General features: G+C 37.1%; 1 protein-coding gene across 1 annotated transcript in view; it reads left to right on the top strand.

Moving 5' to 3' along the window:
• The window catches only part of LOC150079999 (uncharacterized), a 79,528-nt gene that overhangs the window by 27,891 nt on the left and 29,734 nt on the right, over window positions 1-21,903 (top strand). Inside the window, exons 2-5 of the mRNA XM_090382324.1 lie at window positions 8,153-8,303; window positions 19,502-19,660; window positions 20,415-20,573; window positions 20,727-20,885. Of these exons, the coding sequence (XP_090238450.1) occupies window positions 8,172-8,303; window positions 19,502-19,660; window positions 20,415-20,573; window positions 20,727-20,885 (609 nt within the window). The 5' untranslated portion in view covers window positions 8,153-8,171. The remainder of the gene's footprint in view (window positions 1-8,152; window positions 8,304-19,501; window positions 19,661-20,414; window positions 20,574-20,726; window positions 20,886-21,903) is intronic.

The following is a 21,903-nucleotide window of genomic DNA, read 5'->3' as shown; positions in this document are numbered from 1 at the left end:
TTTATAAAGATACATAAATATATAATACTGTAATAACCTTTTATTTATAACTAAACATAATTGCATGTATAAAGTTTAATTAATGTGTTATTACATATTTAACTTTTAAAATAAATTGAAATAAAATGACTAGATATTAAATAAATTGAACTTTTCGGACTTTCATTTCTGAAAATTGTTTTATCACATTATGCTCCATATCTAAACTTTCAGTAAATCGTGTTCTGTTGAGACTAGTGCTAAATTATCCAATCTGTCTTGGGACATTGTACTAAGAAGAAAATTTTTAATTATTTTTAATTTGGAAAATGATCTTTTCCCGGTAGCTTTACTCACTGGCAATGTAAGAAGTATTCTTAGAGCAACCACTGCATCCGGAAAAGTGGTGTATAAATTAATTATCAATAATATACTCTAATACTTCTGTTACTCTCAAATCTGGTTTTAAAATATTTTTATGTACTTTTAATTCGTCGGTCATGTCAATGGCATCAATATCCTTTTCGCCCTTGATATAGTCTGTTAATTTATTTTGCAAATTTTAACATTTTTAGAATTTTTTGATCGGTTTGCGTGCTTTAAATTATGTATGTCATATATAAAATTGTAATCATCACTGTGTTCTTAATAAATCAAACCTGTCTTTAAGAGAATTTATTGTTGTGTCTAGTATTGAAAAATAAAGATTAATTTTAAAATTTAACTATGGATTATTTATGCCTTCATCTAGATTTTCATAATCAAATGATTCAAATTGAATTTTCTTTTTACATTGACATATAAGGGAGACATCAGGAAATTTAGTTTCGGGTTCCAATATTTCGGGTAATTGTTTTGATTCATTTAAAAACTCTAAAAACCACTATCAGATCGTTTACTTTGTAAGTAATTAGATAAATTATTTAATTGATCAATCAAGCCAAGAATTTATATTCAGTTTTAGATTTTGCATTGTTTTACTTAGTGCATTCACATTATTTAATATTTCATACCAAATTACTGTTGAACCTATAAATTTAAATGATTTTAATTTTGATGCTAAACATTTTGACTGATTTTGTGATTTAATGTCTTTATTCTTATCTTCCATTATTTCAAAAAGGTCATCATAAATTTCGCCAATTTTTTTTCAATGGCTTTATTGCATCTATACAACTTTCCCATCTTGTATCGCTTACCGGTTTTAAAAGTAATTTCGAAAAGTTTTTTTCAAAACGTGCCAACGTTGCGTGCACGAAGAAAAAAATGTAAACAATTCTTGAACTCGGTTAAAAAAAATCTATTGTTTCAAAATTAATTTTGGCAGCATCATTAACCCCAGGTTGATACTGTGCAGTGCAGGGTACAAAAAAAGCAATGTGGGTGATATTTAAAATTTTTCTTTGCAAACCATTGTTTGCCCCTCATGTTAGCTCCATTGTCATATCATTAATATCAAGGCCTAATTCATTAAACTTGTTTAAAATAAATGCACTTAACCCTTCTCCCATCAAATTTGTTATAGGGGAGAAACCTAAAGTGTTCTCTTATATCTACTTTTTGTTAATTTCATTTAAATTTACAAATCTAATTGGGTAAAGTGCCTGCCTGGCAACTCAAAGGTCGCGGGTTCGAATCCTGCCTCGGGCTTGGATCAAAGTACAGTAATACCCCGAAGTTACGCGATAGGTGGGTCCGACGAAAATCGCGTAAGTCGAATTCGCGTAAGTCGGGGTAAAACTTTGCATATAAATACATATAAATTTTGCTTAATTGGGACCAAGGACTAACAAAAACACTAGTTTAGAAGAAAAATATTAATAAAATTGCAGTTCTTTATACATATTAATACAAAATATGTATTAAAAAAACAAATGACTTACGTAAAAAGTTATTTCGATGTCGATGGCTTCATAAAATCTAACAAATTCGTCTGACGACATAGCGCCTTCTTTTTTTCAAGCAGAATTTCGTCGTAGCAAGCTAATAATTTTTTTTATTCCTTGCTTTGTAGCTATAACGCGTTCTTCGTTGGAGTCTATGTTTTCTAAAATTTTTAAGCCCTTTACAATTGAGCCCTTTTCAATTTTCAACCTGTCAAGTTTGCAATTGTCATGTGCTTTTCGCCGTTGCTTCATTTAGGTCTATAGCACGTGCAATATCACATGGTCTTTCATTTCGCTCAAAGCGTTTCACAATTTCATATTTTTTCTCTATCGACAGAGGCGGACTTACCGGGGAAACCCCGGTGGGCCAGTGTGATTTTGGCCATAAACCATAATATGAGGTCACTATAAATTTTCCCGGGTAAGAATTTTTGATCCAGTCCGCCTCTGTTTATCGATAATTGCTTTTCTTTTTCTCTCTCTGAATCTGCAGTGTCTTCACCAGGACGCTTCCTTTTCACACCTTTTAATTAAGTATTTTACTCATTTTTAGGGAATAAAGCACAATTACAAAACGAGGAGGCACGCTTGATACGCATAAACAAAGCTGCACGCATGTAGCAACTGAATAAACAACACTATAAAGGCAGAGATACACTATTAACACCTCACATTTCTAGGGGTTACTACCATAAAGCAATAAAAATCCATTTGCGTTTCTGCTAGTGAAATCTGTTATAAACTGTTAGTAAACTCGATCTAATTGCATTTGCGATTATACCGATAGCTGGAATTGTGTTGGTTTTTACGTTATTATGGTGAAATGTGTTTCCCCTTCACTGATATAAAAAACATAAAAGCAGCAAAGTTGAATTTTGTTCATCTTTCGCTCTCATTCTCCGCCGTCGCACCGTATATCGATAACATATGAAAAACGACCTTGAAGATATTGGGCGGCAGCGTTGCCAAACGAAAAAATCAAGAACCGCGTAACTCCGAGTTCGCGTAAGTCGGGGTAGCGTAAGTCGGGGTATTACTGTACTGCAAAAAACCTTGGGAGGTGCACTATGGCCACAGAAGCTGATGCGCCAACAACTACCAAAAAAAAAAAAAAAAAAATCTAATTATAATATACCTCTGTAAACGATACTCACTATAATGTAACTGACAAAAGTTTTTAGTTGGTGGTGACTAGGTACGAATGAGTAATTTCCCTAAATTTTATCCAATTGTCTCATCGAACGCATCCCTATCGTTAAATGAGGTAATACTGTATAATGGGTTCTCAACAACTGCTGATATATGAATGAAGAATCAAAAACGTTGCAGGTTCACTATCTAACCATTTTTAAAAAGTTTATTATGACAAGAATTTCTTTATTTGTATTTTCTTTATTCAAATTATGCTTAGATTCTACATTATTTCGGCCACCCTTGGATTTGGCTGCCCGTGTTTGTTGCACACTCAAACACGAGGTTAGCGTGGCCCTGTGTACATCAATCTTTTATGCGTAACAGTACTCTTTCTAACAATATCAAAATGTTTTCCTGAAATCCAAGTACAGTCAGTCCTTGTATAACACGCGTTTACACTACACGAATTCGATCATACACAGTTTATAAATAGGGGAACGATGTTGCATATAACACAAACGTAATTTGCTTATGTATGATTCGCCTTTGTGTTTATGAGAAATGGTAGTTGAACGTGGCGTAATCACCCCAACTGAACACAACATAGTAGGAATGAAGAGAAGATTCCGAAAATTTATTTGCTTTTATGAGTTCGTGGAAGGGGAAACACATTTTACATAATAACGTAAAAACCCACAGAAACCTGTTAGTTTAACTTCTGTTCCTGGAAAATTAATGGAGGCACTGGTTAAAGAAGCACCAGGATAATTTAGACAAGACTTCAGTTATAGCTCAGACACAGCATGGTTTTGTTAAGGGGAAGTCTTGCCTTACCAATTTGATTGGATACTATGATGCAATCACAAAAGAACTGGATGCAGGGAATAACTCTGATATTATATACTTGGATCTTAGAAAGGCTTTCGATACTGTTGCACATGAAGACTGCTGCACAAATTGGAGCAGTGTGGCATTGCGAGGCAAATTGCTGCTATGGATAAAGGGGTGGTTGAGGGGGAGAAGACAGAGTGGTAATCAATGGACACTGCTCATCATGGACTAATGTTATTAGTGGAGTCCCTCAGGGTTCAGTATTGGGTCCATTATTGTTTTCTGTATTTATAAATGATATTGATGATGGTATATCAAGCTTAATGTCCAAGTTTGCAGACGATACGAAGGTTGGCAGGGTTGTCAAGGACACTACTGACACTATGCTACTGCAACAGGATCTGGAAAGGTTGAGCATATGGGCTGAGAGGTGGCAAATGAAGTTTAACATTGACAAATGTAAAGTACTACAAATAGGAAACAGCAACCCCAGAGCAACGTATCAACTCTGTGGTACTACACTGACAGTGGTAGAGAATGAAAGGGACCTGGGGGTGGTTGTGCAGGCAGATATGAAGTTTTCTGAGCAGTGCAGACGGGCTGCAAGAGTAGCTCATGGTGTATTGTCGATGATATATAGGAATTTTTCTAGCAGGGATAAGGAGGTGATTATTCCCGTGTATAAGGCAATGGTCAGGCCACACCTAGAGTACTGTATACAGGTCTGGAATCCTCATTTCAAGAAGGATGTAGAGATGCTGGAATGAGTACAGAGAAGGGCAACAAGATTAGTGAATGGAACAAAGGGGTGCTCTTACAAAGAAAGGCTTAAGTTTTGCAAATTACACTGTCTGGAGACTAGGCACCAGCGAGGTGATCTGATAGAGGTGTATAAAGCCTTGAATGGTTTGAGCATGCTCAATGCTGATGGGATTCTTCCTCTTGCTCAGAATAATCACCTGAGAGGGCATAAATTCAAATTGAGGAAGGACAGATGTAGGATAGACACGAGGAAATTTGCCTTTAGCCAGCTGGTGGTTGGTTGGTGGAACAGACTTCCATCCCTTGTCGTGGAAGTTGATAGCCTAAATAAGTTTAAGGCTCAGCTGGACAGGTATTTCGAAAGAACAGAGGGATGAAGTGGAAGTGGTTATTTTTTATTTATTTATTTATTTATTTTATTTTATTATTATTATTATTTTTTTTTTGGCTGATGCTGCATAAGCTTGCTTTCTTGCATCAAATGAATCTACTAACTAATGCTAATGAAACTCCACTAGCAGGAACCCCCAATAAACTGGAAACTTCAAATTGTTTTTATTGTTTTATGGTAGTGACCTCCAGAAATGTGCTTTAGTAAAACATAAGCATGTAATATGTGAGAATAGTGTGTTTCCGCCTTTACTGCATTGTTATTCAGTTTCTACACGGGCGCTGCGTCGTTTATTCAGTTGCTTCTTGTTCGTTTATGTATATCAAGCTTGCCTCCTCATTTTTGTTCTTTTTATACTTGTGCTCTATTCTCAAAACAATGAGTAAAATACTTGAAAAAAGTGTGAAAAGGAAGCGCTCTGGTGAAAATACTTCAGACAGAAAAAGAAAAGCAATATCGATAGAAGAAAAATATGAAATTGTGAAACGCTTTGAGTGGAATGAGAGAACATGCGATATTGTGCGTGCTACAGGCCTAAATGAGGGAATGCTGAGAACAATTAGAAAGAATGCAGAAAAAATAAAAGCAACTTTCATAGCAGGAACAACACAAAGTGTAACAAAATAAATTAGATCAAGACACAAAGAATTGTAAGAGATGGAACGTCTTTTATCTGTTTGCATAGATCAAACAAAGAAGAGATCAGGAACAAGTTTGCTTACGATAAAAGCAAAGGCATTGGCAATATTTGAAGACCTCAGAAATAAAGCTGAAAACCCTCAAGAAGTGCCTCCCTTTACTGCCAGTAGTGGGTGGTTCAATAATTTCAGGAAACGTCACGCTTTCCATAATGTGAAATTATCAGGTGAAGCTATGAGTGCAGAAGCAGCAGCAAAGGCATTTCTGCCAATACTGAAAAACCTAATTGAGTAAGAGGGCTATACACTGGACCAAATTTTCAACTTTGATGAAACCAGACTGTATTGGAAAAAAAATGTCATCATGCACATATATCTCAAGAGAGGAAGCACGAGCTCCAGGCTTCATGGCTGCTAAGGATAGACTGACCGTTATGTTAGGAGCAAATGCAAGTGGCGACTTGAAACTGAAGCCTGTTGTTGTTTATCATGCAGCCAATCCATGAGCGTAAAAGGGATCGTAAGGACTACCCTGGGTGTTTACTTTAGGAACAGCAGAAGAGGGTGGATGACAGGGCAGATCTTCACTGACCTTCTACTACATGTGTTTGAGGATGTGTTTCGAAGCTACTGCAAAAAGAAAAATTTGGATTTTAAGATTTTAATTATTTTGGTCAATGCACCAAATCTCCCTCCAAGCCTTGCTGAACTGTCACCAAACATTAAAATCCTGTTTTTACTACCGAACACAACATCTCTTATCCAGCCAAGGAGTAATTGCTGCTTTTAAGCACTTATTACACAAGACGACATTTAAGATGCTGATAGCAGAAACAGAGGGCGAAAATGCACCAACAGTTAAAGACATCTGGAAGCGATTCAACATAAAAAATGCAATTTACATAATTGTGGAGGCTTGGAACGAAGTGACAAAAGAATGCTTACATGGCGGCCTCTTTTACCAGATTTTATTCGTAATTTTAAAGGCTTTGATCCTGTAATCGAGCTTCCTAAATTAAAAGCACATTGTGTTGCCCTCGCAAAGCAAGTTGGCTTTGAGGAATTGGAGGAAGAAGATTTAGAAGAGTTGCTTCAGTCTCGTGAGAAGAACTTTCAACTGAAGAACTGCAACAACTTGTTGCTGGAGGGCAGGTGGAAGATGAGGAAGACGACGAAGTTGAATGCCTGAACGCCACCATAAAACAGCTTTCTACTTCAGGGTTATCTTCAGTTTTAAATTCATTTGAGAAAAGTATGCAATGGCTAGAAGATAACGATTATAATGCAGAAAGAAGCAGAAGAGCACTTCATACAATTCGATCTGCGTTAGAGCCATATAAGCAGCTGCTTTGTGAAAGAAGGAAGATTGCGAAACAACAGAAACTAGATGTCTTTTTTTATGAAAACACCCGAGAAAGAGACAGAAAATGAGCCACAGGCCTGTAGTTCTGGCGGGACCACATTTCGTCCAAAGTCCTCATTGGCATCTCCACCTCCCAGTTCCGATAATGATGACAACCTGCCGCCACTTTCCCCATAATTCCGCTGCTTCAACCCTTTCTCAAGCCCTTTCCCTCAAGCTGTCTTCATTTATTTTTAAGGTAAGAATATAAATTTAAATGATTTAAATTATTAATTTTACATTTTAACATTTTGGGTACAGAATGGTACCCAAGAGGAGCTAGAAGAAAACCTGGAAGACAAAGGCAGAGATGGATAGATGAAATTCATGAGTTTTTGAGTAGTAAATGGATGGCCAGTGCTCAAAACAGAAGGAACTGGAAAGTTGCTGGAGAGGCCTTCATCCTGCAGTGGATTGAAAATGGCTGATGATGATGATGATGAAACTTGGTTTTGAAATTTCTCGGTTTTATGTAAGCCCTAGTAGGCAGCCTGTGGGCCAACTTTGGCCCACGAATGTGCATAACCTGGCCCATGGTAGTTTTCAAAATATATATAATAAATGGCCTGCTGTTTATTATATTATAAATTTGTTACTATAATTGCATTTTTGTAATTTTATCTTGAATTTGTATTTCATTTTTCCTATTAAAATTAATTATATGTACGTTTATGTATAAATATTACATACACGTACATTGTCATAACTGTTTATGACAATGTTTTCATTATATACCATTTTAATAATCCTAAAAATCGTGGAAAGCTTAAAAAAATTGGCCAGCGTGTACCTCAGAAATTTTATTTGGCCCGCCATTTATATAGGTTGCCCACCTCTGCTTTAGAGGTAGGGTAGCAGGATAAGTCCAGGATTTTTTAATGGGAAGGGGCTAAAGCAGTAGTCTAGGAAATGATTAAGTTTTAATCAACATGTAGCAGTAAAAATATTCATATTATCTTGATTGTAGGTGTGGGAGGTTCAAGATACAATGAAGATAATACTCATTATCTTGATTGTAGGTGTCTTCCTAGGATTGTGTCTTCCTGAGGGGTGGTACAGAGAAGTGCAATTTTTATGTAAGCTTTGTCTGTATTTTCCTTGCACTTTATATTTTATTTTTCCATTGCAGGAATGCAAAAGTGATTGCCATGCTCAACTGTCAGAAGTGTAATGCCCCAGTAAACCGTGTCAACTATGATGACCATGTGAATAACAAATGTCCCAAGAAACTTGAGACTTGTCCTGTGTGTAACAGACAATTTCGGAGAAACATCATTGCAGTAAGTAGTATGGATGGAATTAGAGGAACTTTTCTGATTTGTGAACACCATGTTTTCCCAAAACTTTGTTTTGGAAGCAAAAGTTTGTAAATTGGGAGTCCTCTCCATAGATATAATGGTATAAATTATGTCTTCTGAAAAATAAAAATAAAATTTTCACTCCTAAAATTACATTACAGCTGGGATAACCGTAAGATTTATATATGACGTGTCCCAACAAAGAAACATTTTTAAAAATTAGATTTTAAAGTCTTTATTTAAATAAGAGTATTTAACATTAATTAGTAGAGGCATATGATGCAAGAAAGCAAGCTTATACAGCATCAGCCAAAAAAGAAAAAAAAAAAAAAAACTTCCCATTTTGCTCATCCATTCACTCCAAAAGTTTGTCCACTTCTTCCTTCAATTTATTTAAGCTATCAACTTCCACAACAACAGATGGAAGTTTGTTCCAGCAATCAACCCCCTGCTGGCTTAAAGGCAAATTTCCACACGTCTATTCAACAACTGTTTTTCCTCAATTTCAGTTTATGCCCCCCCCCCTCAGGTTTATAATCTGAGCAAGAGGAAGAATCCCATCAACATTGAGCCTACTCAATCCATTCAAGACCTTATACACCTCAATCAGATTACCTTGCATGTGCCTAGCCTCCAGACACTGCAGTTTGCAGACTTAATCCTTTTTTCGTAAGAACACCCCTTTGTTCTCCCTCACCAGTCTTGTTGCCCTTCTCTGTACTTGTTCTAGCAAATCTACATCCTTCCTGAAATCAGGCTTCCTTGAATGCAGTACTCAAGTTGTGGCCCGACTATTGCCTTATTCAAGAAAATAATCACCTCCTTATCACTGCTAGCAAAATTCCTGTATATCATTGACAAGACCCCATGACCTGCTCTGGCAGCCTGTCTGCACTGTACAGAAAACTTCATATCTGACTGCATAATTACCTCTGGGTCTTTCTAATTCTTCACTACCCTGAGTATCTTGGTACATTACTGTGCGTTTACTGCTACCTATATGCAGTACTTTGCATTTGTCAATATTAAACTTCATTTGCCACTTCTCCGCCCATCTTTTCTAGATCCTGCTGCAGTAGCATCTGTCATTACTGTTATAAACAACCCTGCCAACCTGTGTATCACCTGAAAACTTCGGCATTAAGCTTAATATACCTTCAATATCATTGATGAAGGTACAAAACAATAATGGCCCTAACTCTGTGGTGTCCCCTGGGGGACACCACTAATAACATTAGACCATGAAGAGCAGTGTCCATTGATTACCACTGTCTTTTCTCACTCAACCATCCTTTTATCCATTGTAGCAACTTGCCTTTAATGCCTTACTGCCCCAATTTGTACAGCAGTCTTCCACGTGCAACAGTATCAAATGCTTTCCTGAAATCCAAGTACTGTATATGATATCAAAATTTATTTTTTGCATCCAGTTCCTTTATGATCACGTCATTGTATCGAATCAAATTGGGCAGACAAGACTTCCCCTTAACAAGCCCATGCTCTGTCTGAATTATTACTGCAGTCTTGTCTAGACGATCCCGCAATGCTTCTTTAAACAGTGACTCCATTATTTTCCCTGGAACAGAAGTTAAACTAACAGGTCTGCAATTACTCACGTCACCCTTTGTGAATTGGAGATATATTTTCACATCTCCAGTCTGTGGGGACCTCCCCTGAATCCAGTGGTGCTCCCATAATTATGACTAAGGTTTTGCTTACTTCCTTTGCCGCCGCCTTTAGTATAGCTGGATCGATGCCAGCCACCCTAGGTACCTTTCTTATGTTTAACTTCAACAATTTATCCTCCACTTTGCTCTCAGTTATTACAAATTCATTTAACTCCCTGTTAGAGTTTGATAAGCACCTAGCCTTTCCCTCCCTGAATAACTCTTCATGTGTGAATGTAAAGTACTTATTTAGTTTGCCAGCTATCTGAGAATGATCATCTACAGTCAAACCATTGATATCAAGTCCACTTGATATCAAACCATTGATATCAAGTGGACCAATCTGATTTCTCCTCTTCCTTTAAGAGTTTATATAAGTAAAGAATACTTTGCTGTTTTTCTTTTCATCCTCTGCCAGAGATTTCCCAAATCTGCTTTCACTTGCCATTAAATAAGTTTTTATGTAAATAGTAGAGGTGAATCACATTTTAGTAGCCCTACTGAAGTTTGATTACTGAAGTGTTTTTGTTTATAAAAAAAAAATTTCCCTAGCACTATAGTTTAGCATAATGTATAAAGTAAATAAAGAACATCAGTTATTATGTATGGTTTAAATATAAATAAACAACTACCGAAGTAATATTTTTCTAGCTTATGCTTAACTGGTTAATTTCCAGCTGCTTTCTATAAGTCAAATTGCATTGTGACTAATCTAATGGAAATTCTGTACCCCTATATAGTTGCAATAAAAGTATTAAAAAGTTGCAATAAAAGTATTAAAAAGCTTATTACTTTACTTATTGGAAACCTGAAATGACCTCAGAAAGCCTAGTAAAGAGTTTCACTATGCAATAAATTAAACTATTCCGAACATAAATCAATTTTTTTTTTTTAACATAAGATATTCTTGTTAATTTGTTGTTTGGTTGGTTGTTGTAGGGTTGGTTGTTGTAGGGTTTTTTTGGCACATCAGCGACTTATTATTATTATAATTAGCCACTTGGTGCAAGGAAGCCTGAGGCTTTTGCTGCACCAGCCAAAAAAAAAAAAAATTTCGTAGTTACCCCTGAGAGAGAGAGAGAGAGGAGGGAATCACCAAGAAAGAAAGAGACGAATGATGATATCCAGCTCAGGACCCTGGTTGTGCCAGGCCCATACTCACCAGATGTGAGCCCCTGTGACTTAGGCCATATTGCACGTATATATTATGTCTGTAAATTGCGTATATTCTGTGGTTGATTTTTTGGTTTCTGGACGAAAACCCGAATTTGCTGGAGAAAGAACCTTGCCTGAGGCCGACTAATTCGGCCACATTGTAAAAATGGTCCATAAAAATTCCTCGCTTAATTAAAGGGATTCGAACTGAGGTCTTTTCCATCCAGTGTGAGGACGGTGATACAAAAAAAAAAAAAAAAAAAATTACAATTATTAGAGTAACCCAGAATTTCTTCTAAATACCCATTTATGTAATACACATTTATGTGTGCTTCAGAGTAGATTTCACCAAAAATATAAAAAGCAAGGACTCTACTTATAACATTAACTCACTGGGAAGAATAACCATTTATAAGAACCCTTTACCTTCCATCCTTCCGATATATCTCAGTCCATAACTTTCCATAATTTTCAATCAGTCTAGCAGCCTCCCTTGTGCGACCATGTGAAATGCTTTGATCCAGGTTGACACATTTAAATGTTTTGTAAGAAACTCCTTTGTTCATTTAATGTCAGAAATGTAAATTTTCATGCTTAGCTTCTTGGAAAACAATTTTTATTTTTACCACATATTTTCAATATGTCCATCATTTTGAAAAACATGTTCTTGAGGGCACGTCAAATCGTGAACAACAAAGCTTCATCAGTTTCAAGACAGCTGAACAGTCATTGTATTACTTGTGGGGGGAGGAGATAGGATAATATAGTTATGTCTTTATCTGATGATGTTGTTCAGAGTAATGCTCCTACATATCTCAAAAGTTCATTTGCTATTATAACAGCTATATAACAGCTGATATTAGCAAGATGAGCCAAGGGTAGGGATGTTTCAAATGAACAGAAAGTAATTGCTAAGGAAACAATCTAAATTTAATAACTTAGAGAAGTGTGCCAGTCTAGTAAAACAGTGTATAAACACTTTGTAGCTTTGTCTATTGTAATATTAAGAGTGTCTTTGGTAAAATGGTGGGGTGGTTAATGACAGTATGCTAGTGTAACAGGATCTAGTAATGTTAGGCAGGTGGGCTGAGAAATGGCAATTGAAATTTAACATCAATAAATGAAAAGTGCTGTATTTGGGTAACAGTAAACCCCAAAGTAACGAACCAACTGTGTGGTACTAAGCTGAGGGTAGCAGAAAACAAAAAAGACCTGGGGGTTATTGATCAATCAGATATGAAGTACTTTGAGCAACGCAGACAGGCTTCCAGAACAGTTCATCAGGTTTTTGTCAGTGATAAACAGGAATTTTGCTAACAGGGATAAGAGGGTGGTTATCCCATTGTATAAGGCAGTGGTCGGGCTACATCTTGAGTACTGTTACAGGTCTGGCAGCCTCGTTTTAGGAAGAATCAGGAGCTGGTTTAACAAGTACAGAGGAGGGCAATGACATTGATGAATGGAACAAAGGCAAATTGCAGCTTCTGGAGCCTAGGCACCTGTGAGATGATCTGATTGAGGTGTTTAAGGCTTTGAGTGGATTGAACAAGCATCAGTGCTGATGGGATTCTTCCTCTTGCTCAGACCACACATATGAGGGAGCACAAATTCAAATTGACGAAGGATGGTGGAAGAAAGATGTGTGGAAGTTTGCCTTTAGCCAGCAGGTGGTTGATTGCTGGAACAAACTTCCATCTGTTGTTGAAGTTGATAGCTTAAATAAATTTTGGAAGGCAAACTATTGGAGAGAATAAATAAGTGAAATGGTAGGTATGTTTTTTCTTCTTTTTTTTTTGGTAGATTCTGTATAAACTTGCTTTCTTGCATCATTTGCCACTGCTAATGCTAAAAATGTTTGAATTTGGACTCCTGGTTAGGACAACAAATTCTGACATAATAAGACTAACAAAAGTATCAGGAATATCACATGCTTATGAAGCACCTTTGTGTAAAATTTTATCGGCACTCTCCTACAAAAAAGTGGAAAAGATCTGAGTATTTACTTAAAAAGTACAGGTCAATATTGAGAAGAAGTTGAGCTAGGATTAAAACTAGGATTAAAATTGTTTAGTGAGTACTGGGTCCTGACATAATTTGTTGCTGTAACTCTGTCTGAGACATAATTAAGGTGTTGTTTTGCTTTCCATTTCAGGTGCGCCACACAACTGATGAGTTTGTCAATTGCTTGTTGAATCTGAGTTTTGTGTCAAAAACAACCCCCAAATCTAAATGATATGGAACAGTTGGGATGGAAACTCCACTGATGTTGGGCGAGATGACTGTTGTTTCTTTCTTTAGGGAGTAGAGCCTGCACTTAGACTTTGCTGGGTTAATGTTAAGGCCAAATTGTTAAGGTCACCTGCTAGTGTGAGAAGGACACTGTTAATTTCCTCTGTGATCCTAGAGGGGTCTGTATTTGCTTGGATGGCGGTCAATATTTTTAAATCATCCCTGTAAGACAATACATCTGGTCTCTGGCTTATGAAAGAGCAGATAATGGCAGTAAAGAGGAGACCAGAGAGCACTCCCCCTTGTAGTACACGTGTAGATATTTGCTCGGTATAGATTTTTTTTGAATGTTGGAGTGTGATAAGAAGTGATGAGAGGAAGTGCAATGCATCCCCACTTATATAGTAGTGGTCTTCCAGCAGTTGTAGGAGGGCAGGTACCTGAATAGCATTAAAGCTGCTTCGATGTCGAGGTATGTTATGAGGAGTTCTGCTTTTCTCTCAAATGCTGTAAAGATGCTGTGGGTGTTGGCAAGGAGATTGGTAATGGTGGACCTATTTGGTAATGAAGAGTGAATTGGTGGTGGGGCATCTGGTAGTATATGAGTTATTATTACCGTTGGAAGGAGGACCCTTTCTAGTAGTTTCAGGAGACATTTGGAATTGGAGATGGGTCTGAAGTGCTTTTCCAATGACGCTGTTCTTATTTTTGGGTGTGGCCTTACCAGATATACATTCTATTAATGGGGGAAGATGCTTCTGGTCAGCACTGCATTGAATATGCCAAGAAGAGGCTGGGTGATATATGGTCCCAGGCATCTCAACATGAACTGCAGTATTCCATCAGTGTCCACAGCTGTAGAGGACTGGGTTCAGTTCAAGGCTGTCAAGATTTGGTGCTTTGATATGATGATAGTTGTAAGAGTTCTGTTTGTTATGATTGAATATGTGGTCTAGGTTAGTTCTGGATCCCACAGTCTTCCAACCTAGTTATGAAGTCAGTCCATCTCTGGTGGCTGAGTTGCTCTGCAGAATTGGTGGTTTGTTTGGTGTATGGTATCCTACCTATTGTAGCAAATGATCAAAATAGCTCTTGATGGCCTGGAATTTTTGGCGGTTGAAAACGGCTCTTATTAAATGGCAGTGTATTGAGCTACTTTAATAATATATTGAGTTAACAGGTCGCTGCTAGTAGCATATAACAGGATTCAAGGACATACCATGGAATGAGATGCTGCTGTAATTTATCTGGAAACATCCAGATATTTTGGACTATAGATTGTTCTTCGTATCACCTGTCCTTTTGAGTTGTAACTTGCGATTGGCGGTTCTAGTTGCATTAGTAGAGGCATATGATGAAAGAAAGCAAGCTTATGCAGCATCAGCCAAAAAAAAACCACTTCCATTTCACCCCTCCGTTCATTCGTAATACCTGTACAGCTGAGCCTTAAATTTATTTACGCTATCAACTTCCACAACAAGGGATGGAAGTCCGTTCCACCAAACAACTGGCTAAAGGCAAATTTCCGCACATCTGTCTTTTCTCAATCTGAATTTATGCCCTCTCAGGTGTTTATTCTGAGCAAGAAGATGAATTGGTATTGAGCATGCTCAAACCATTCAAGGCTTTATACACCTCTATCAGATCACCTCGCTGGTGCCTAGTCTCCAGACACTGTAATTTGCAAAACTTAAGCCTTTCTTCCTAAGAGCAACCCTTTGTTCCATTCACTAATCTAGTTGCCCTTCTCTGTACTCGTTCCAGCAGCTCTATATCCTTCTTGAAATGACGCCTCCAGACCTGTATGCAGTACTCAAGGTGTAGCCTGACCATTGCCTTATACAAGGGAATAATCACCTCCTTATCCCTGCTAGAAAAATTCCTGTATATCACTGACAAGACACCATGAGCTAGCTTCTCTTGCAGCCCGCATGCACTGCTCAGAGAACTTCATATCTGCCTGCACAATTACCCCCAGGTCCTCATTCTCTACCACTGTCAGTGTAGTACCACAGAGTTGATAAGTTCTGTGGTTGCTGTTTCCCATATGTAGTACTTTACATTTGTCAAAGTTAAACTGCATTGCCACCTCTCAGCCCATCTGCTCAACCTTTCCATATCCTGTTGCAGCAGCATAGCATCAGTAGTGTCCTTAACAACCCTGCCAACCTTTGTATCAACTGCAAACTTGGACATTAAGCTTGATATACCATCATCAGTATCATTTATAAATAGAGAAAACAATAATGGACCCAACACTGGACCCTGAGGGACTCCACTAATAACATTAGTCCACGATGAGCAGTGTCCATTGATTACCACTCTGTCTTCTCCCACTCAACCATCCCTTTATCCATAGCAGCAATTTGCCTCCAATGCCACACTGCTCCAATTTGTGCAGCCGTCTTCCATGTGCAACATTATCAAAAGCCTTTCTAAGATCCAAATATATAATATCAAAGTTATTCCCTGCATCCAGTTCTTTTGTGACTGCATCATAGTATCCAATAAAATTGGTCAGGCAAGACTTTCCCTTAACAAAACCATGCTGTGTCCGAGATATAACTGAAGTCTTGTCTAGATGATCCTGCAATGCTTCTTTAACCAGTGCCTCCATTAATTTTCCTGGAACACAAGTTAAACTCACAGGTCTATAATTACTTGTCAGCCTTTGATCCTCTTTTGTGAATTGGGGTCACATTTGCACATCTCCAGTCTATGGGTACCTCTCCTGAGTCCAAAGAAGCTCTCATAATTATGGCTAAGGGTTTGCTTACTCCCTTTGCTGCCTCCTTTAATATAACTGGATAGATCCCATCCACCCCGGGTGCCTTTTTTATGTTTATCCTCAACAATTTCTCCTCCACTTTCCTCTCAGTTATTACAAAATCATCTAGCTCACTGCCAGAGTTTACTTCACCTGTGGCATTCCCCTTCCTGAATAACTCCTCGTGTGTGAATGTAGATGCAAAATACCCGTTTAGTTTGTTAGCCACCTGAGCAGGATCCTCAACTGTTGAACAATCAATATCCAGTGGACCAATCTGATTCATCCCTTTCCTTCTAGAGTTCACATAGGTAAAGAACTCTTTTCTGTTTTTCTTTGCATCCTTTGCCAAGGATTTCTCATAATCTGCCTTTGCCTGCCTAATCTCCTTTGTGACTTGGTTACAGACCAGCTTATATCTATCATAGGCTTCCATGTCACCCATTAATTTGTATGTATCCCATGCATTTTTCTTCTCTGCCACATGTCTCATTAGTTCATCTGACCTCCATTTAGGCCTAAACCTTGAACAATATTTCTTAGTTGGTATGTAAAGCCTAGTAGCTTCCAAGATAAGTTCTTTGAATGATTCCCATTTTGAATTTGCTGTTGGTAACATCATCAGTTGGTCCCACTGTATAGAATTTAAATACTGTTTCAGACCATCGTAGTCGCCTTTACGAAAGCAATAACCCTTCCCTTTACCCGTGATGGTAGTTACCTCTTTGAGTAAATCCCACTTCAGCACACTGTGATCACTGCCACCTAGTGGTTCCTTTATATGCTATACATTGTGTCTGTACTAATGCTTTGTACTCCCTTATTAAAATTCAGCATCACTTATGTCTAACACTGCATCTCTGATATTCCTACAATGTCTGCATTCGATGACTTAATCAGTATTTCAGATTTATTTACAGTGCTCCTGGCATTAGTGTACCTGCAAATATACAATATACAGGACGGACAGGAAGGGGGAGGGAAGAGTTATGATCTTAGTTATTCCTGATGCAGCCCATGTATTTACTTGTTCTGTGATGACCTACTGCAGGGCTTAATGTGAAGCATTGCTGCTGACGAAGCTGTGACGGCTCTAAAACTCTGTGAACAAGTGTGAAGATGTTGGAAATGGTGAGAAAGGCTATATGAATACTTTTCATAGTTACCAAATTGAAAAGTAAAAGTTACTAGTAAATAGCATTGACTCATATCCAAGTCATATTCATGAATCAAACAGAAGTTTTGAAACGAGGCGAATTAATGAACTCCTCAAGGAAGTCTGATGAAGTCTAAGGACCGATTTCACTAGTCTGCGATGTTTTTTACAGTGCTCCTAGCATTAGTATACCTGCAAATTGAGGGCTCAGTGTCAGATAACGTTAACTGCAAAATTGCATTTTTGTTTTTGAGATAACTTTAGTTTAACTTTATACAAATAACAGTGTTTATCATATACAGTGGATTCCGGTTATTTGGGCCACCGGTTAATCGGGGCAGCCGTTTATTTGGGACAAATCTTAAAAAACAGAAACCAATCGAGAAAATAGCCAGGGTTTACTTTGCTTAATTGGGACAGCATGCCGTTTAATCGGGGCAGGAGACCACAGCACTGGAGATTACCCTACAATTGTCTCCGACGGTACAACATGGTTCGGTCAAAATTCTGGAGGTCACAACCATAAAACAATTAGCAGTCTCCTGTTTATTGGGCTTTTCTGTTAGTGAAATCTATCATAAACGTACAGTAAACTCGATCTTACTGAATTTGCGATAATACCGTCAGCTGGAATTCTGTGGGTTATTATGGTGAAATGTGTTTACACTTCCATGAAATCTTCAATCATATAAAAAAATTAATTTTCAGATCTTCTCTTCATTCCTATTTTTAAAGCTTTGTAACTCGTTACTCGGTTCTCACTTGCGCGTATTGTGTTACTTGCAATTTGTGTGTGCTGTGTTCTTTGTTATTGATTGCTTATCTTTTTACTGTTTTAAATTTTAACCTCCCCCCCCCCCCCGCCCACAAATGTCAGTGAACAGAAATGTCAACTGGTTCGTATTAATTATTCCGATTTTCACGTATCATTTAATTTTTTAATTGGCAAGGTAATAAAGGGTAAATCTGTGCTTATTATATCTTTGCTTTTATAGCCTGTGGATAATATTCCTCCTATTTTCGCTAATTAGAATCGCTGTTTAATAGAATTAAAATTCAATTCACAAACGTGATCACAATGATTGGCGCTTACTGCACATCATATAGTGAACGGTACTTTACTATGTTGAGTTTGCCGTAATGTGATTTGATTGTACAGTGAACCAATTGTAAAGGGGGGGGGGTACATTGTATTTTTAACTATTTACGTGAAACTTCGCATAATTGGGGTAGCCGCTTAATGGGCCAAAATGCACTAGTCCCGATGTGTCCCAAATAACCAGAATGGACTGTAATAGAAATGTATTTTGCTAGTAGTTTACAAGTTAGCTTGGGTAGTAAGCGCATTTCCGGTAAACCAAGAAAATGTCAAATGGCTTTTGTATACTGGAAGGACAGATGGAATAGTAAGGGGGATTTAGGAGTTCACCAGGAGTCTAAATCCCAGATTTAGACTCCTAGTGAAAGCATTTCTAAACTGTTTAAGCAAATTAGATAACTCTAGGCAGGTTATCCTCACATGTGTGCGAAGTCTATTCATGTTCCTCTCTTTTACCTTGAATAAAGCAGTTTGCTTTTTTCTTTTAAATGTTAATTGCCAACATTTGAGAATCCAATAAATAGCTCTTCAATCAAATCTGCTTCACATCCTGTACTGAGTTAATTACTCCTAGATTTGAATAATGAAATTTGTGACTTATTACAATTGCTGAGCTTATTTTGTTGTCCAGAATGTACTGAACTTTACCTTTCAGAGCTTACTGTTTATGCTCAATCTCTACCAAGAAATGTTCATAATCTGAACAGATACATGTGCAGTGCCTTTGTCTTGAAAGTACAAATTACAATGGTGTGAAAATATTTTTGTGGGAATTGTGGAACGCTCAGTGAATATAGACTTTTCTGAGGTAGCAAAAGAAACTTTGAATTTCTCTCCTCCTATTACAATTTATGTACATTTGTAATAATTAACAGAATTCTTAGTCTCATGTATAATAACCCTTTCTAATCAATTTCTTTACTTTTGATATTTAATTTTTAAATTTTATTTTACAAATTATAAAATGGAGAGATAATTAAGTAAACAGTTCCACTTCCTAATATTCTTATATATTTTGTTAAGAATTTTCTAGTATATGTTTTAGAAATTACTACAAGGAAAACATTAATTCTGAATTTTTTTTTTTTTTTTAATATTTCTGCATAGAATCACAGAAGTACTTGTGAGGAAGCCAAGGTGAACTGCCCCCATTGCAGGGCAGAAATATGTCGCAAGAATTTGAATGACCACATAAGAAACAGATGTCCTCAGATGAATGCAAAGTGTTCCCACTGCTCGAGAACACTTCCAAAGAAAGATATTGAGGTAAATTGGGGATGGTGTGGACTTTTGTAAAGTTCTCATTAGTGAACAATTTAAGTATAGAATTGGACTTAATATGATGGCATAACTTAATTTATTATGGTACTCACCATTTTTTATAATCTGCAATTGATGTTTGAATAAGGTGGATGATAATTTTAATTTAAATTAGGAGTAAGTAAGTTGGGGTTTAAAAACAGAAGTTAAAATATGCACAAGGAAGTAGAAGTGCACGTCTTTGTCCTTGGTTGTCAATATTAAAGTTGAAAATAAATGGTTAATACTGGATACCATTATTTATTTACCATTCATATGGTATTATTTAATACCATTTATTTATTTTCAACTTTAATATTGACACCCAAGGACGAAGACGTGCACTACTACTTCCTTGCGCATATTTTAACTTCTGTTTTTAAACCCCAACTTACTTACTCCTAATTTAAATTAAAATTATCATCCACCCTATTCAAACATCAATTGCAGATTATAAAAAAGGTGAATACCATAATAAATTAAGCTATGCTATCATATTAAGTCAATTATAAATGGTATTTTAAGTAATCTACAATTATCAAATTGTATGGAATTGGAATAGATGGTTGATTGTATCAGTTCTGTTTCACACTGATCTCTCTTTCACACTTAACTAGTCTTTTATGTTATGATCAGTGTTATTAAAATTATTTGTTATTTAAAAATAACATTATTTTTTTTAATGTTCAATATATGCATACAGAAACATTTTCTCCTACAGAAACATGAACCTGTTTGCGGAGAAGCCAGAGTAAAATGTGATCGCTGCAGTGGAGAAGTATTTCAGAAGAATTTGAAAGACCACATAACAGATGATTGCCCTGAAGTAAAGGTGAAGTGTTCAGGCTGCAACAAAATATTCCAGAGGAAAAATATTGAGGTGAGTTTGGCAGGGGTGGTACTCCATACAGATAACTATTAAGACATTTGTAATGTTTTAGTTCCTTGAGTATTTACAAACCATCTTTGATACAGTTTACACATTCTTGAGAATGTTTATGGATTTTTTTTTTTTTTTTTTTTTTCTTTTTAGGTTCATGAAGAAGATTGTAAGTTTGTGCAGCTAGAATGTAGTGTGTGTAGCGTCCAAGTAATGCGTAAGGATTACGATAAGCACTGGTCTGAGGAATGCCAGCTGAGACCTACAAAATGTGCCTTTTGTAAGAAGGAATTAATCAGATACCAAATTCAAGTAAGTTTGCTCTTTTACCACTCCTCTGATTGCAGCATGAAGAGATCATAGCTTAATCAAGCTTTTGTTTTTTCTAAACTGTCCTCGCTTAAATAACTTTATAGCAAAAGCTTCAAGTTTCAAGAGAGCTACCAAGTAAGAAAATTATGCCAGTCAAGTTTTTGTACTAATTACTCCAGAACAAAACTCAGCAAGCTTGTGCCCTACACCCCTTAGTAGCTTCAGCACAAATTTTAGCAAAATTAAAATCAGGTGTATTCATGTGAAGCATTGGCTGTAAAATAGTTCCAGCAGAATTCACTCCATATTCTTTGCTGGCAAAACTTATAACAATGGAAAGCCAAATCTGGGTTCATACTAGTAGAGCCTTCTTATGCTATTTGAAGCAATTCAGAATTCCTCTAAAAAGAAGCCGCCTGTCAAAAATACATGGAGGTGAGCTTGAGAATAGTTTTTGTTACATCATCCGGGGAAGAAATAAAGGGATTTCTGGAAGCAGCAAATGTCAAGAGAAGAAAGAAAGAAAGCAAGCAAGCAAGCTTTATATGCCTACCCATACATTCTGTGTGTTTCCCCTTCTCTCCTTTCTTCACCTACTTGGAAGGAGAATCTCTACAAAGTGATCACTTCTTCATGATAACCAGCCTACTTAATGGGAGACCATGTCTCTCTTTGAGGTTACCGCAATGGAAGATTGATCAGTCTGACTGGAATGCCTTCACCATCTTGCAGCATTTCACATAAGTACAGTCAGTCAGCAGCCTGTCAATGATGCAGTGGCATACATCGCAGTTCTCTTGAGCTGAATACAGTATCCTGTAATGGCCAGATGGTGTGACTGATATGTGGTTTATGTAGTGTAGTGTTATATTGTTCATCAGTCCTCTTAACCTAGGGGCCCATGGAATGCCATTGAGCCCTAGTTATTGTACTGGGTACTGGCAGCCAAGCCAGATAGTAGGGATCAAGTTCTCTGGCTGTGTGAACCCAGCCATCTCCTGAGCTGGGTTCACCCAGC

The sequence above is a fragment of the Mastigoproctus giganteus genome, chromosome 10 (genome assembly GCF_048544385.1).
Source record: "Mastigoproctus giganteus isolate SK-2022 chromosome 10, ASM4854438v1, whole genome shotgun sequence".
NCBI lineage: Eukaryota > Metazoa > Arthropoda > Arachnida > Uropygi > Thelyphonidae > Mastigoproctus > Mastigoproctus giganteus.
Note: the sequence above shows the minus strand (reverse complement) of the source record. Positions and strands in the feature narration are given on the sequence as shown.